We start from the raw sequence: 13,730 nt of genomic DNA on the forward strand, positions 1-13,730 counted from the left end.
ACACCGCTGTGTTTGAATGGAGATGCGCAGTGGATCCGGTGTGTCTTTGTTTTAAACTATTTTCGACTACGAAATAGAGCAAAATCAGACAATAGTGTTATAGTCAGACAATGTAAGTCACTTAATATTAACTTCGTTTATTGAACTGTTGTATAAATCAGTAGGCTATCACATTTACAAACTCCCTTAAAAATCATTAAAAGCTGTCACTCATCTTAGTTCATCGCAATCTCACATTTATAATCAACGAAGCTCTCTACACTGCGCAATGAATCTCTTATTTACACCCTGTCTACACTTTGCTTATGAAAGGATGTGTGAGATATGTCTGTGATCCATTACTGAATGCTGCAAAAAACACGTAGAAACCTTTGAAGCTCCCCTGAGCGCAGTCACAAATATGATGATGATCTGGTCAGTCGCAATGGTGCTCCTAAATATTTTCCATAGTCGCACGCAGTAGTTTTCAGTCGCAAATGCGACTGAAATGGTCGCACTGTAGAGCCCTGCTTGTCTGTGTCCTGTGGTTTGAAATGCTTTTATATAACATTTACTCATTAAATAAGATGCTGCATTATATATTAGTGCTTCAAAAATCTTTTTTTTTTTGCACCACAGTACCATAAAGTTAGAGGTGTTTAAAAATGGTGCAAAACCTAACAGCATTTGCAATGTTTTTGTTTATAGACCAGGGTTTCCACAGACCATAAAGAGCATTAATTTGCCCCTTCCACAAATTAAGGCCTTAAAAAGGTGTTAAAGGGGTCATATGATGCGATTTCAAGTTTTCCTTTCTCTTTGGAGTGTTACAAGCTGATTGTGCATAGATAAGATCCCTGAAGTTGCAAAGACTAAAGTCTCAAATCCAAAGAGATATTCTTTATCAAAGTTAAGACTCTGCCACAGGAGGGGGCTTTGTAGAAAACGAAGCGTTTGAGAGAGGCGGGGCATAGAGGACCTACAATAATGTACAGTATTTGAAAAATAATGTGTTTTTTGAACATTAAAGCATGTCAACATATTCTGTTACACCAAATACACAAAATAATGATCTTTAAAAAAGCATCATATGACCCCTTTAAATCGAAGCAGAAAGTGTTAAATTGGCATTAAATGATGCATCCACTTCAAAAAAAATTGTTCTTTAGTATTTTTGCTTTGTTTTCCAGTACAAACATCTAAACATCCTTAAATCAAGATACAGTTACTGAAGATGCAAAATGAAGATATGAAGTCTTGTTTTCTGAGAAATTGATTAAAATGTAGTGAGTTTGTGCTTAAAATAAAAACAAATATGGGGTATGAAAACTTATTTTCCCTTTGAATTAAGTTGATTTTTCTGAGCCTGTGGGCAGATATTTGTTCTTGTTTTAATCAAAAAACATCCATCATTCATTGATCAATTTCTCAGAAAACATGTCATTTTGCTTCTCAAGTAAATGCATTTTAAAAATCTTTAGACATTTGCGCTGGAAAACGAGACAAAATTACTGAGGAGGAATGCCACTTTTTTGCAGCGTGATCTGAAGCTACAATAAAAGTTATTTTTATATTCTTGTGGTTTGGGGCAGAGAGATTTACATATATTTGGAGATCTAAAACATAATGGAGATCTGAAACTTCGAAGCGTTGATAATACAAGACGTTGCTATTCAGAGGCCATACAGACATATTGTGTGCCCTTCCTTAAATGTTCTTTACTTCGTCTTAAAGTTACCTGCAGAAACCCTGATAGACCTTCACATCTCGTTTGTAGGAAAAGGTGGACATGATGACTATTCTAGCTGGCATTCTGTCTTTGGGGAACATCACCTTTGAGACGACAGACAGTGATGCTCTGAAGGTGTCCGAGGCGTCACGCGGTTGGTTAAAAGCTACTGCGGTGAGTTTCCTGTTTGTTTCTCACAGATGTTTGTTGTGGCAGCACCACTGTCGCAATTCACAGGTCGACTTGACACGCGGCGGTGCATGCGACAGCTCTCAACCATTGTGAAAAGTATTTTTAACACCAAACATTCAGAAGTGCTGTTTTGAGTGTGAAGACAATCAGAAAGAAAAAGTAAAATTTAGCAGAACATGCGGTGCAGATGCTTAGTAGATGCATGAAATAGGTGAAGGAATATATATTGTCAGCCTGTGTTTTTCATAAGCATAATGGGTTGTACGATATGACTTGCCATGCTTTTGGAAAAACGTTTGGTTAAGGTAGGGCTGCACGATTAATCACAGAAACTGATTTAACTAAATAAATATATGCACTGTGTGTTTCAGAGAGTGAAACGTGTTCACTGTGTTCAGCTCAGTTCATTTCAGTCGATTATAACATGCTTTTGGGAATGCAACACACCAACCGTTTTCCTAAACTTGTAATGACAAGTGCTTATAAACCGGCTGATGCCTGCCAGAACTTTGAATTTAGGACAGCAGTAAATATTAGCACTGTTGTACTATAAAGTAAAATGTATTTTATTATTTTTATTTTACAGTGAAATATTACAATAGTAATATTTATTTTTGTTAAATATATTTTAGTAATAACATTATCATCATCAACAACAAGAATAAGAATAATAATAATGAATAATGAATAATTATTTTACATGAAATATTACAATAGTAATATAATAATTAGTATTGTTGTTGTTATTATTAAAATTGATTATATATATATGTTTATTTTACAGTGAAATATTACATAATAATTATTTTACATGAAATATTACAATAGTAATATAATAATTAGTATTGTTGTTGTTGTTATTATTAAAATTGATTATATATATATGTTTATTTTACAGTGAAATATTACAATAGTAATATTTGTTTTTGTTGAATATTTTTATTATTAATAATATTAATGTTATTTATAATAACAACGACAATAATAAGAAGAAGAAGAAGAAGAACTTTTGGAGCCTGGGACTTCGGGCGGACACCACACCTCCATGTGGTGCCGCCTGGATATGCCCTTTATAGGGTAAACTAACGGAGTGGACATTGAAAAAACCATGATTGTGTGGTCAAAGAGAAACGAATTGAACGACGTAAACGGGACCTGTGATATTGGAGGCACAGGTGTCGCGTCCGGCAGGGTGAGAAGCGTCAGTCATCAGGCGGAATTGACGCAAAGACTCCGTATATCAGAGTCTAATATTGATACGCAAGTACTGGACAGTCATCGGAACGAGGATTCTCAATCTGACATGTCTAGTGCAACACCAAAGACAGCCACGTCAAGCAAAGCTACGAAAAGTAGACAAATCTGGACTGTCGATCAGTATAGGGATCTGATGTGGTCCTTCTACTATGCCACTGAGGCAGGCATGAAGGCACCCAAGACAAGAGGGACCTACACAATCTGGCGCCAACGGAACCCAGATATACACCCAGATATGGACCCGAACAAGGTGAATACGCAGAGTAGAAGCATCGAAGCAAAGAAATGGCTAGTAGACACTGAATTAGCACAGATAATGTTATTTATAATAACAACGACAATAATAATAATAATAAGAAGAAGAACTTTTGGAGCCTGGGACTTCGGGCGGACACCACACCTCCATGTGGTGCCGCTTGGATATGCCCTTTATAGGGTAAACTAACGGAGTGGACATTGAAAAAACCATGATTGTGTGGTCAAAGAGAAACGAATTGAACGACGTAAACGGGACCTGTGATATTGGAGGCACAGGTGTCGCGTCCGGCAGGGTGAGAAGCGTCAGTCATCAGGCGGAATTGACGCAAAGACTCCGTATATCAGAGTCTAATATTGATACGCAAGTACTGGACAGTCATCGGAACGAGGATTCTCAATCTGACATGTCTAGTGCAACACCAAAGACAGCCACGTCAAGCAAAGCTACGAAAAGTAGACAAATCTGGACTGTCGATCAGTATAGGGATCTGATGTGGTCCTTCTACTATGCCACTGAGGCAGGCATGAAGGCACCTAAGACAAGAGGGACCTACACAATCTGGCGCCAACGGAACCCAGATATACACCCAGATATGGACCCGAACAAGGTGAATACGCAGAGTAGAAGCATCGAAGCAAAGAAATGGCTAGTAGACACTGAATTAGCACAGATCAAAGCTAATGTCATCAGGCGCATCCAACAGCAAATGCAAAAGCCAGAGAAAGGTAGTACCATAGATAAAGAGACAAGCAAGAGTTCCCTGGAGAAAGAACTTGCTGGAGATCAACCACAGCAACAGCAGAAGCCTGCTGAGAGCATCTCTGAGGATCAGCATCAAGTGGATGAGACGACTGGAGTTGACCCTTCAGTTGTTGCTCCCAAATCAGGTGATGCAAGAGTCCAAGAGATGGAAACCAGGATCCAAGTGAAGCTGCTTGAGTTAGAGAGTGTCGCCATCAAGGACAGGAGGAGACTCAAGCATGTGAGACGAAGCAAGGAGCTGGATCAGAACATCGAGATGGCGAACCAGGCCCTGGTTAACATCGCAAGGGAATATCCTTTAAACATCACAGAGCTCAACACACTTGAGTATGCAGCAGCTGCAGTCAATGCAGGCAAGATGAGGGACACTCCAAAGAAGGCAAGAAAAGAACCACTGTGGAAGAGAAGGCTTCAGCAGAAGGTCGACCAACATCGCAGGATCCTTTCCATCCTCAGCGAGCTCAAGCTTGGAGTCGCCAGCAGGCATGTCCATAAATAGATCAATCGCATACTCAGATTGGCATGAATGGACTACAGTAAACTCGAGGAGTTCACCCAGGACATCAAGATGAAGCTACAAGCGAGGGCTCAGCGGTTACGAAGGTACAAAGAACGCCAGCAACAGTTCTACCAGAACAATCTGTTTAGAGAGGATACCAAGAAATTCTACCAGCTTCTGAACAAACGGCAAGATGCCATCTCTGAACCGCTTCACAACCAGCTGTCGAGACATTGACGCAGCATCCTTAAGGATAATGTTAAACATAACAACGAAGCATTGTGGATCAAGGATGAGGAGAAAGCAAACCAATGAGTAACACCGCAAGCATGGACTGAGCTTACTTTCACTGACATGCTCAGAATCATCAAACGAGCACAGAACTGGAAATCCCCTGGTCCAGACAAGCTGCAAAACTTCTGGCTCAAGAGTTTTAATGCTCTACATCAACACCTGATGAGCAATGAACTAAGTTCTGCAAGACCCAAGATCCATCCCTGAATGGATGACGACTGGAGTCACATTTCTTCTCTACAAGAGCAAGGATCCTAGAGATCCCAAGAACTACCATCTGATAACCTGCCTGCCGACAATGTACAAGCTTCTTACAGCAGCCGAGAAGTGTCCGAGAAGGTATACGACCACTTGCTGACAAACAACATCCTCCCAGATGAACAGAAGGGCTGCATGAAGGGAGCCACAGGATGGAAAGATCAACTCCTCATTAGCAAGATGGTGACTGAAGATGCCAAGAAACTCAAGAAGAACTTGAGCATGGCCTGGATTGACTAACAGAAGGCATTCGATAGTATCCATCACTCATGGATCTTGGAAACTCTAAAGATCTATCGCGTGAGTCCCACCATCATTCAGTTCATCGAAGCATCAGTAAAGGAATGGAAGACAGAGATGCACCTCTTCCACCAGAAAGGCAGCATCAAGACAGGATCAACTGGCATCAAACGGGGAATCTTCCAAGGCGACTCACTGTCTCTCTTGCTGTTCTGCCTTAGCCTCATACCCCTCTCGAACATGCTGAGCAGGTAAGGTATTGGATATGTAATTGATGACAAGAACATTGTGACCCTTCTGTTGTATATGGATGACCTCAAGATCTTTGGTAGAGACGAGAAGCAGCTCAGGCAGGCAATGCACATTGTCAAGATGTTCAGTGACGACATCCGAATGGAGTTTGGACAAGACAAATGCACAACTGCTGTCTCTCTTTGAGGCGTACGAGTCAAAAGCCATAACGTCTAGCTGAGTGGAGGTTCGTCCATCAAGAACCTTGAGCAGGACAAAGTGTACAAGTACCTGGGCATTGACGAAGGCGATGGTATTCAGCACAATGAGATGAAGAGTAATATTGCTAAGGAGTACTACCGCCGAGTCCGCCTGGTACTTAGGAGCAAGCTCAATGCCAAGAACAAGATCAGTGCTATCAACAGTTTAGCAGTCCCTGTTCCCACATACAGCTTCAGCATGGTAGACTGGAGAGTAGTGGAGATCAGGAAGATGGACAGGAAGATGAGGAAATCGGTAACGATGAATGGTATGCACCATCCTAAAGCAGACACAAACCGATTATACATCAAGCGACGGTGGCCGCGAACTTATTGAGCTTGTGAGTCCGTGTACAACATCGCCATCGTCAGCCTTAGCAAATACATTGAGCGAGGTAGCGATAAGCTCATGAAGATGGTGAAGAAGCATGAAGTCAGCAAAATCAAGTATTCCCTGATGAAAACGGCGAATGAGATCCACAAACACTATGGTCTTCCCAGACAAGAGGATCATCCAGAGAGCGCTAAAACCATGGGTGGAAAGCTGAGCGGGAGTTCTCTGGATGAAGGTCATATGCTGAGAGAAAATATCAAACGAGATTGGATCAAGTCTGTGAAGGAGGAGAAGGCTCTCCATGGCAAGTTCTTCAAATATCTGAATGAGCCATTTGTAGACAAGGAAGCCAGTCTAGCTTGGAAATTCCAGCCTGAAAGGATAAACGGAGAGCCTGATCATCGCCGCCCAGGATCAAGCACTTAAAGGGTTAGTTCACCCAAAAATGAAAATTAGCCCATGAATTACTCACCCTCAAGGTATCCTAGGTGTATATGACTTTCTTCTTTCAGCCGAATCCAATTGGAGTTATATTAAAAATTGTCTTTGATCTTCCGAGCTGTTTAATGGCAGTCAGCGGGTGTTGCAGTGCATCAGTCCAAAAGAAGTGAAATAAAGCGCATCCATTCATAATAAAAAAAGTGCTTCACACGGCTCCGGGGGGTGAACAAAGGCCTCCTGTAACGAATCGATGCGTGGTCTTTGGAGGGCTTTGTTCCCCCCCCGGAGCCGTGTGAAGCACTTTTTTTATTATGAGTGGATGCGCTTTATTTCACTTCTTTTGGACTGATGCACTGCAACACCCGCTGACTACCATTAAACGGAAGTGCGACCATACTGTAAAATAAAATAGACGTTATATTATTTTTTTTACAGCGAAATACTACAATAGTGATATTTCTTTTTGTTGATTATTTTTTATAATAATAATTGTTATATTTAAAATAGTAATGATAGTAATAAATATTATTAGGGCTGGGCGATATGACCTAAAATCAAAACCTCGATTAATTGAATACATTACCTCGATTACGTTTATTGAACGATTATTTTATTTTTTATTTATTTTTTTGCCCTCATAGAGTCTAGCTTGGAAATTCCAGCCTGAAAGGATAAACGGAGAGCCTGATCATCGCCGCCCAGGATCAAGCACTTAAAGGGTTAGTTCACCCAAAAATGAAAATTAGCCCATGAATTACTCACCCTCAAGGTATCCTAGGTGTATATGACTTTCTTCTTTCAGCCGAATCCAATTGGAGTTATATTAAAAATTGTCTTTGATCTTCCGAGCTGTTTAATGGCAGTCAGCGGGTGTTGCAGTGCATCAGTCCAAAAGAAGTGAAATAAAGCGCATCCACTCATAATAAAAAAAGTGCTTCACACGGCTCCGGGGGGTGAACAAAGCCCTCCAAAGACCACGCATCGATTCGTTACAGGAGGCCTTTGTTCACCCCCCGGAGCCGTGTGAAGCACTTTTTTTATTATGAGTGGATGCGCTTTATTTCACTTCTTTTGGACTGATGCACTGCAACACCCGCTGACTACCATTAAACGGAAGTGCGACCATACTGTAAAATAAAATAGACGTTATATTATTTTTTTTACAGCGAAATACTACAATAGTGATATTTCTTTTTGTTGATTATTTTTTATAATAATAATTGTTATATTTAAAATAGTAATGATAGTAATAAATATTATTAGGGCTGGGCGATATGACCTAAAATCAAAACCTCGATTAATTGAATACATTACCTCGATTACGTTTATTGAACGATTATTTTATTTTTTATTTATTTTTTTGCCCTCATAGTTCATTAAATGTTTGCACTGTAAATATACTCAACTAGTAAAGATGGAATATTTTTTTCTAATGAAAAAGTGCATTTCTTATCTTTGTGATTTTAAAATAATTGAAGGAAATAAACTATTTATGGTTATCTGTTGAATATTTTGAACAATTGAAATAAAAGCACTGCTTGAAATGAAGATGTCTTATGAAAAAAGTCACATTTCAGTTTTATTGTAAAAAGCAAGTTTCCTAAAAAGAAAAGAAAATAACTTGCATTTTTTGCAAACAAAATAAATGAATATTGCCATGTAAAAAATAGAAAATAACCAGCATCTCTTGCAAACAAAATACATTTTAAATAATGCAATGTGAAAAGTAGAAAATAATAACTTGCATCTCCTGTAAACAAATGTTTTAAATAATGAATGTAAATAAAACTGCTGATTAAGAGAAAGAGCAGGGCAGCATCTCAGTGATCTTGTCCTGTCACGCTAAATGCGCAAGTATTTACTCTAGACTCTTACTGGCCATTCACACAGCACACGTCTTTGTGTCTAAAACTGCGAGATGCAGTGCTCAGGAATGGTTTTTTAAAAAGCGCAGCGCAGAATCTCTACTCCGCCAGGTTGCTGTCAAATACAAAAGTTGCCATGCTAACCTGCTACTGTAAACAAAAGTTCACAATGCTTGCCCCGCCTCCGAGGTCTTCTGATTGGTCCACTGTTTTGGAACTGACTTTGATGAGCGGCGCTGCGTGTAAAAGTTTAAATTATTACGCACCACTCACGTGCAAGACGCAGCAAAACACGCGAGCGTATAGCGCTGACTACACACGCGGTAGTATGTTTTTAAGGGGAAAGTATTAACAGGATTAAAAAAACGAAATAACCGACATGAGAAAATTATGTCGGTTAGAGGTTCTTAATTTCTGTTTCGATTTATTTTCGATTAATCGTCCAGCCCTAATGATTATTTTTGGTATTGTAGTCTTATTAATGTATAAACACAAAAATGTTGGCCAAATTTTGCGGTTATAATTTTTCTCATGAAAATTTTAGTTTGATTGAAATATTTCATTGGATAGAAATTGCATATTTGTGACCCTGGACCACAAAACCAGCCATAAGGGTAAATTTTTTGAAATTGAGATTTATACATCTGAAAGCTGAATAAATAAGCTTTCCATTGATGTATGGTTTGTTATGATAGGACAATATTTGGCCGAGATACAACTTATTTATATTTGGCCGAGATCCAACAATATTTGGCCGAGATACAACAAAAAATCTAAATACTGAGAAAATCGCCTTTAAAGTTGTCCAAATTAAGTTCTTAGCAATGCATATTACTAATCAAAAATCAAGTTTTGTTATATTTACAGTAGGAAATTTACTAAATACCTTGAATAACATGATCTTTACTTAATATCCTAATGATTTTTGGCATAAAAGAAAAATCAATAATTTTGACCCATACAATGTATCGATGGCTATTGCTACAAATATACCCCAGCGACTTAAGACTGCTTTTGTGCTCCAGGGTCACATTTGTTTTCTGGTCGAGCAGGTGAAAATGGTGCATTTGATCAGGCGTAACAACACACGTCTCCTTAATGACACACATTTGAGGAGCTCTGCTGGATGACACAAACTGAAATAATACTTATTGCTAGAGGCTTGTTCACATCACTAACACCAAACCACGAGCAGCAGAGCGGCCTGCTGTTTAATCAGGTGAATTACGGCCTGTGTGCACAAAGAAACTCTTTTAAGGGCAAACTGAAGGAGGTGTGGATCCGCCTACATCTGGCCTTTTACGATAAGACACAGAGTGCACAGAAAGCCCAGAAGTGCCTATGTTTAGACTCTATTAGGTCATCTTACACGTATGGGGAAGGTAATAGTATTACCTAACGCATGAGGATTTCCGTATATCAAATCTACTGCGGTGGACTTTAACTTATGGACTGGATTGGACACATTAGATTCGATGTCTTTTGTTGTACCAATGTATACGTGTCCACAAACGGCCTCCAGAATCTAAACGCACAAATTAGCTTGACCTTTCCTGAGTGACATTTACGTCTTGGTCACATTTGGCTAGTCATTGTTCTTTTTGAAATGGCAGGGTCTGTTTCTTTTGTCTTATTTTTCTTGTGGTGGGGGTTTTTTTTTTTTTTTTTTGTAGCACAATTCATTCCTTACAAAGAATTTTGACACTAACCTCAGGAGAAGTTTTGGGAGAGACTAGGGCTGGACGATTTCGAGGAAAAAAATTTATTTTCTTTTTCCTGATTAAAACAATTTAATATGCAATTATGAAAATCCCAGGTTTTCTGTGCTTGTTTGTAGGGGTGCACAATTAGGCCAGAATTATGGGACTATTTCAATACGGCTATAAAATAATAATAATAATAATAATACTCAAGCTCATTTTGTATTTTTCAGTGAAATATTACATTATTATTATTATTATTATTATTTTATGAATGTATTTCATACATTTTATTCATTATATTTTCATACATAGTAATATTGCTTATTTTGTTTGTAAATATTTTTTGTTTTTAATTAGTAGTAATATTATTTAATAATAATAATGATGATAATAATAATAAATATTATTATTGTAAAACTTTACAATAAGGTTTCGTTTGTTAACAGTAATGTATTAATATATTTTTTACAACATTTTATTAACCTTTATTAATATTAGTTAATAAAATTGTTCACATGCATGTTAGTTCACAGTACATTAACTAATGTTAACGGATACAACTTTTAATTTTAGTACAGTATTAGCTCTCGGAATGCATCAGAAATATCTTAATTTGTGTTCCGAAGATGAACGAAGGTCTTGCAGGTTTGGAACGACACGAGGGTGAGTGAGTAATAAATGACAGGGTTTTCATTTTTGGGTGAACTATCCCTTTAAAGCTTCTTTTTTTGTTGTTTTTAAGCTCTTTTCATTACATATTTGGGAAAATGGTTGTGTTTTCAAATGCATGTTAAAGCGACCAAGTGAAAATAAGCTGCTCACATGTAAATGAACACAGTACCGCTCTTCACACTAAAACATACAGCACATATTTTTATTTAATTCAATTGCAGCCTTTGCAATTTGATAATTGCACTAAGCCAAATCACGATTTCAAGTTTATTTAGATTATTTCGTGCAGCCCTAGAAGAGATGCATTCTTCTTGGTAAAAACATGTGGAACATGTGGCGAAACAATTGTGTGTGTGTGTGTGTGTTTCTGTAAGCAGGGTCAGTTTGGCGTTCAGGAAGAGGATTTACTGAAGAGTCTGACGTGCACCACATCAGTGACGCGAGGAGAGGCCATCCAGCGACTCCACAACCAGCAGCAGGCTGAAGGTGCGGCACGGTTTCACTTCGAAGTCACTAGTGCGTCTGACACCTTTCATATCGATCACGGTGTGTTTTATATGTTCATTCAGACGCCAGAGACTCCATCGCTAAAGTGGCCTACGGTCGCGTGTTCGGATGGATCGTCAGTAAAGTCAACGAACTGCTCGCTCCTAAAGTAGACTGTGACGTAGAGCTCAATGAAATAGGTAAGTAATGCTGTGACTGAAAAATGTGTCTCCTTTTATCTGAAATAAGGCTGAAATAAAATAAAACAAATATTAGATGAAAAACTTTGAAGTGCTAAAATGACTCAAACTAAAATAAAAATAAATTGTATTAAAAAATAATAAAAATGACAAAATCGCATAACAAAATTGCTAAAACTTTAAGTAAAATTAAAATGAAAACTATCTAAACTAAAAATTAAATCTAATTCAAAATATTATTAAAAACTATAATAGTATATAAATAATAATAATAATAATAAAATAACACTGGCTTAACAATACAGTTTTTTCAATGGCTGACGTACTGCAAATTATTATAAATCATTAATCTAAATTATAATGATTTTTTTCATCCGTTTCATCTTTTCATACGTTGATAAGTCTGTTGTTAGATTTTAGAACTGACAAATAACGTTTAAAATAATAATCTCATAATGGTGAAATATTTGCAGATTTATCAACCTATCACAAGTGAATACCTCCAGTGTTCCAACATGAGTGATCCCTTAACCTTGACGATACAAAATAACACTGTACCCAATGTTTAGTGCAGATATTACAGTTTTCCTGCATTTTTTCCCATTTATCAGACTGAATGTAACTAACCTGTAACTGCTGAACACTTCTGGCTGATTGTTAAATGCCATCTTTGTCAGCTGGATCATTGCATTTTTATTTTTCCGTTTATTTTATTTTTTTTATTTTTTTTACTCCTGAGTAAATGGTAGATAATTAACTCTGTGCAACACTGTTCTTGCAATGACAATAGCCTTAGCTGTTATTAAAATCTTAACTAACATCCATTTCTCTGAAACTGGATAGAAAATTCTTCTTATTTTGTGCAATTATTATTTACTTTCTCTCTTCACAGGAATCCTTGACATCTTTGGTTTTGAAAACTTTGCTGTGAACCGATTTGAGCAGCTCTGCATTAATCTGGCTAACGAACAGCTCCAGTATTTCTTCAACCATGTAAGTCCTTCATAGTGCTTCGTTATGAGTTTGGTATTTGTTTAGAAAAGCATAGAAAGTTTGATTCAAGTCTCAGTTTTGACTGTCAGTAAAATGGCAAAAAGGCCAACAAATAAATTGCATCAGTGGTAATCCTACATGAGGCCGCATTAAAAATACTAGGCTTTTTTTTTTTTGTTATATTGCGTGTATTTGTACACCTAAAAGTTTAATAATTTAAATATATTAAAATTTTAAATATTACGATCTCTTTAAAATTATATTTTAAAATACTTATTTTTAATTAAAAATTTATATTTATAATTTATCTAATTGCTTTAGCAAAATTAAACTGTCCAGAATGTCCTGCCTAGTTATTTTTTTTCTTTTTGCAAAATGAATCTATTAAATCTATCGTGAAAAGGAGAATCAGACAACGACGACCACAGACTGCTGAGCATCTGAAGTCTTTTATCAAGTGAGATTGGGCAATAATTTTGCAAAACTTTAATAATTAGTATCCTCACTTCCCAAATGATTAAACATTGTAATTAAAAGGATAGTTGATGTGAGTGTTAAACATGCATCTGTCCCAACTTTTTGGGAGTGTGTTGCAGCCATCAAAATGTGTTTATTTTTACAAAGTGAAATCTTTTCTTTGTACTTTCGTCAGTTAAATGAGAGCTAAAGAGAATGAACAAATCACAGATTCTTGATTTCATTGCTTTTTACAGAAGGTCCCAACTTTTTCCGTTTTGGGGTTGTAAAAAGAATCGGTCATTTAACTTTATTTCAAATAAAGTCTTGAAGAAAACCCAAGGCAGCAGATGTTAGGAACCATTAAATGCCACATTCGATCACAGTCACAGGCAGTTCTTTCAACAGGACATTATTTGCCACTCCATGAATGTAATAATCACATTTTCCATGTCGTTTCCCTCCAGCACATTTTTCTGATGGAACAGAAAGAATATAAAGAGGAAGGCATCACATGGGAGACCATAAGCTTCAAGGACAACAAACCCATACTGGTACGTCAAAACCGTTTTCACCCTCCGTGATTATTGTGCACTTTTTCCAACTCTTTTTCCCCCCCC

General features: G+C 37.4%; 1 protein-coding gene across 1 annotated transcript in view; it reads left to right on the forward strand.

Moving 5' to 3' along the window:
- Window positions 1–13,730, forward strand: part of LOC107751863 (myosin-IIIb-like) — a 45,050-nt gene that overhangs the window by 9,584 nt on the left and 21,736 nt on the right. Inside the window, exons 5-9 of the mRNA XM_016567632.1 lie at window positions 1,757–1,882; window positions 11,353–11,461; window positions 11,545–11,661; window positions 12,554–12,654; window positions 13,578–13,664. Coding sequence (XP_016423118.1) covers window positions 1,757–1,882; window positions 11,353–11,461; window positions 11,545–11,661; window positions 12,554–12,654; window positions 13,578–13,664 — 540 coding nt within the window. The remainder of the gene's footprint in view (window positions 1–1,756; window positions 1,883–11,352; window positions 11,462–11,544; window positions 11,662–12,553; window positions 12,655–13,577; window positions 13,665–13,730) is intronic.

The sequence above is a fragment of the Sinocyclocheilus rhinocerous genome, unplaced genomic scaffold (genome assembly GCF_001515625.1).
Source record: "Sinocyclocheilus rhinocerous isolate Xijiao unplaced genomic scaffold, SAMN03320098_v1.1 scaffold2207, whole genome shotgun sequence".
Lineage (NCBI taxonomy): Eukaryota > Metazoa > Chordata > Actinopteri > Cypriniformes > Cyprinidae > Sinocyclocheilus > Sinocyclocheilus rhinocerous.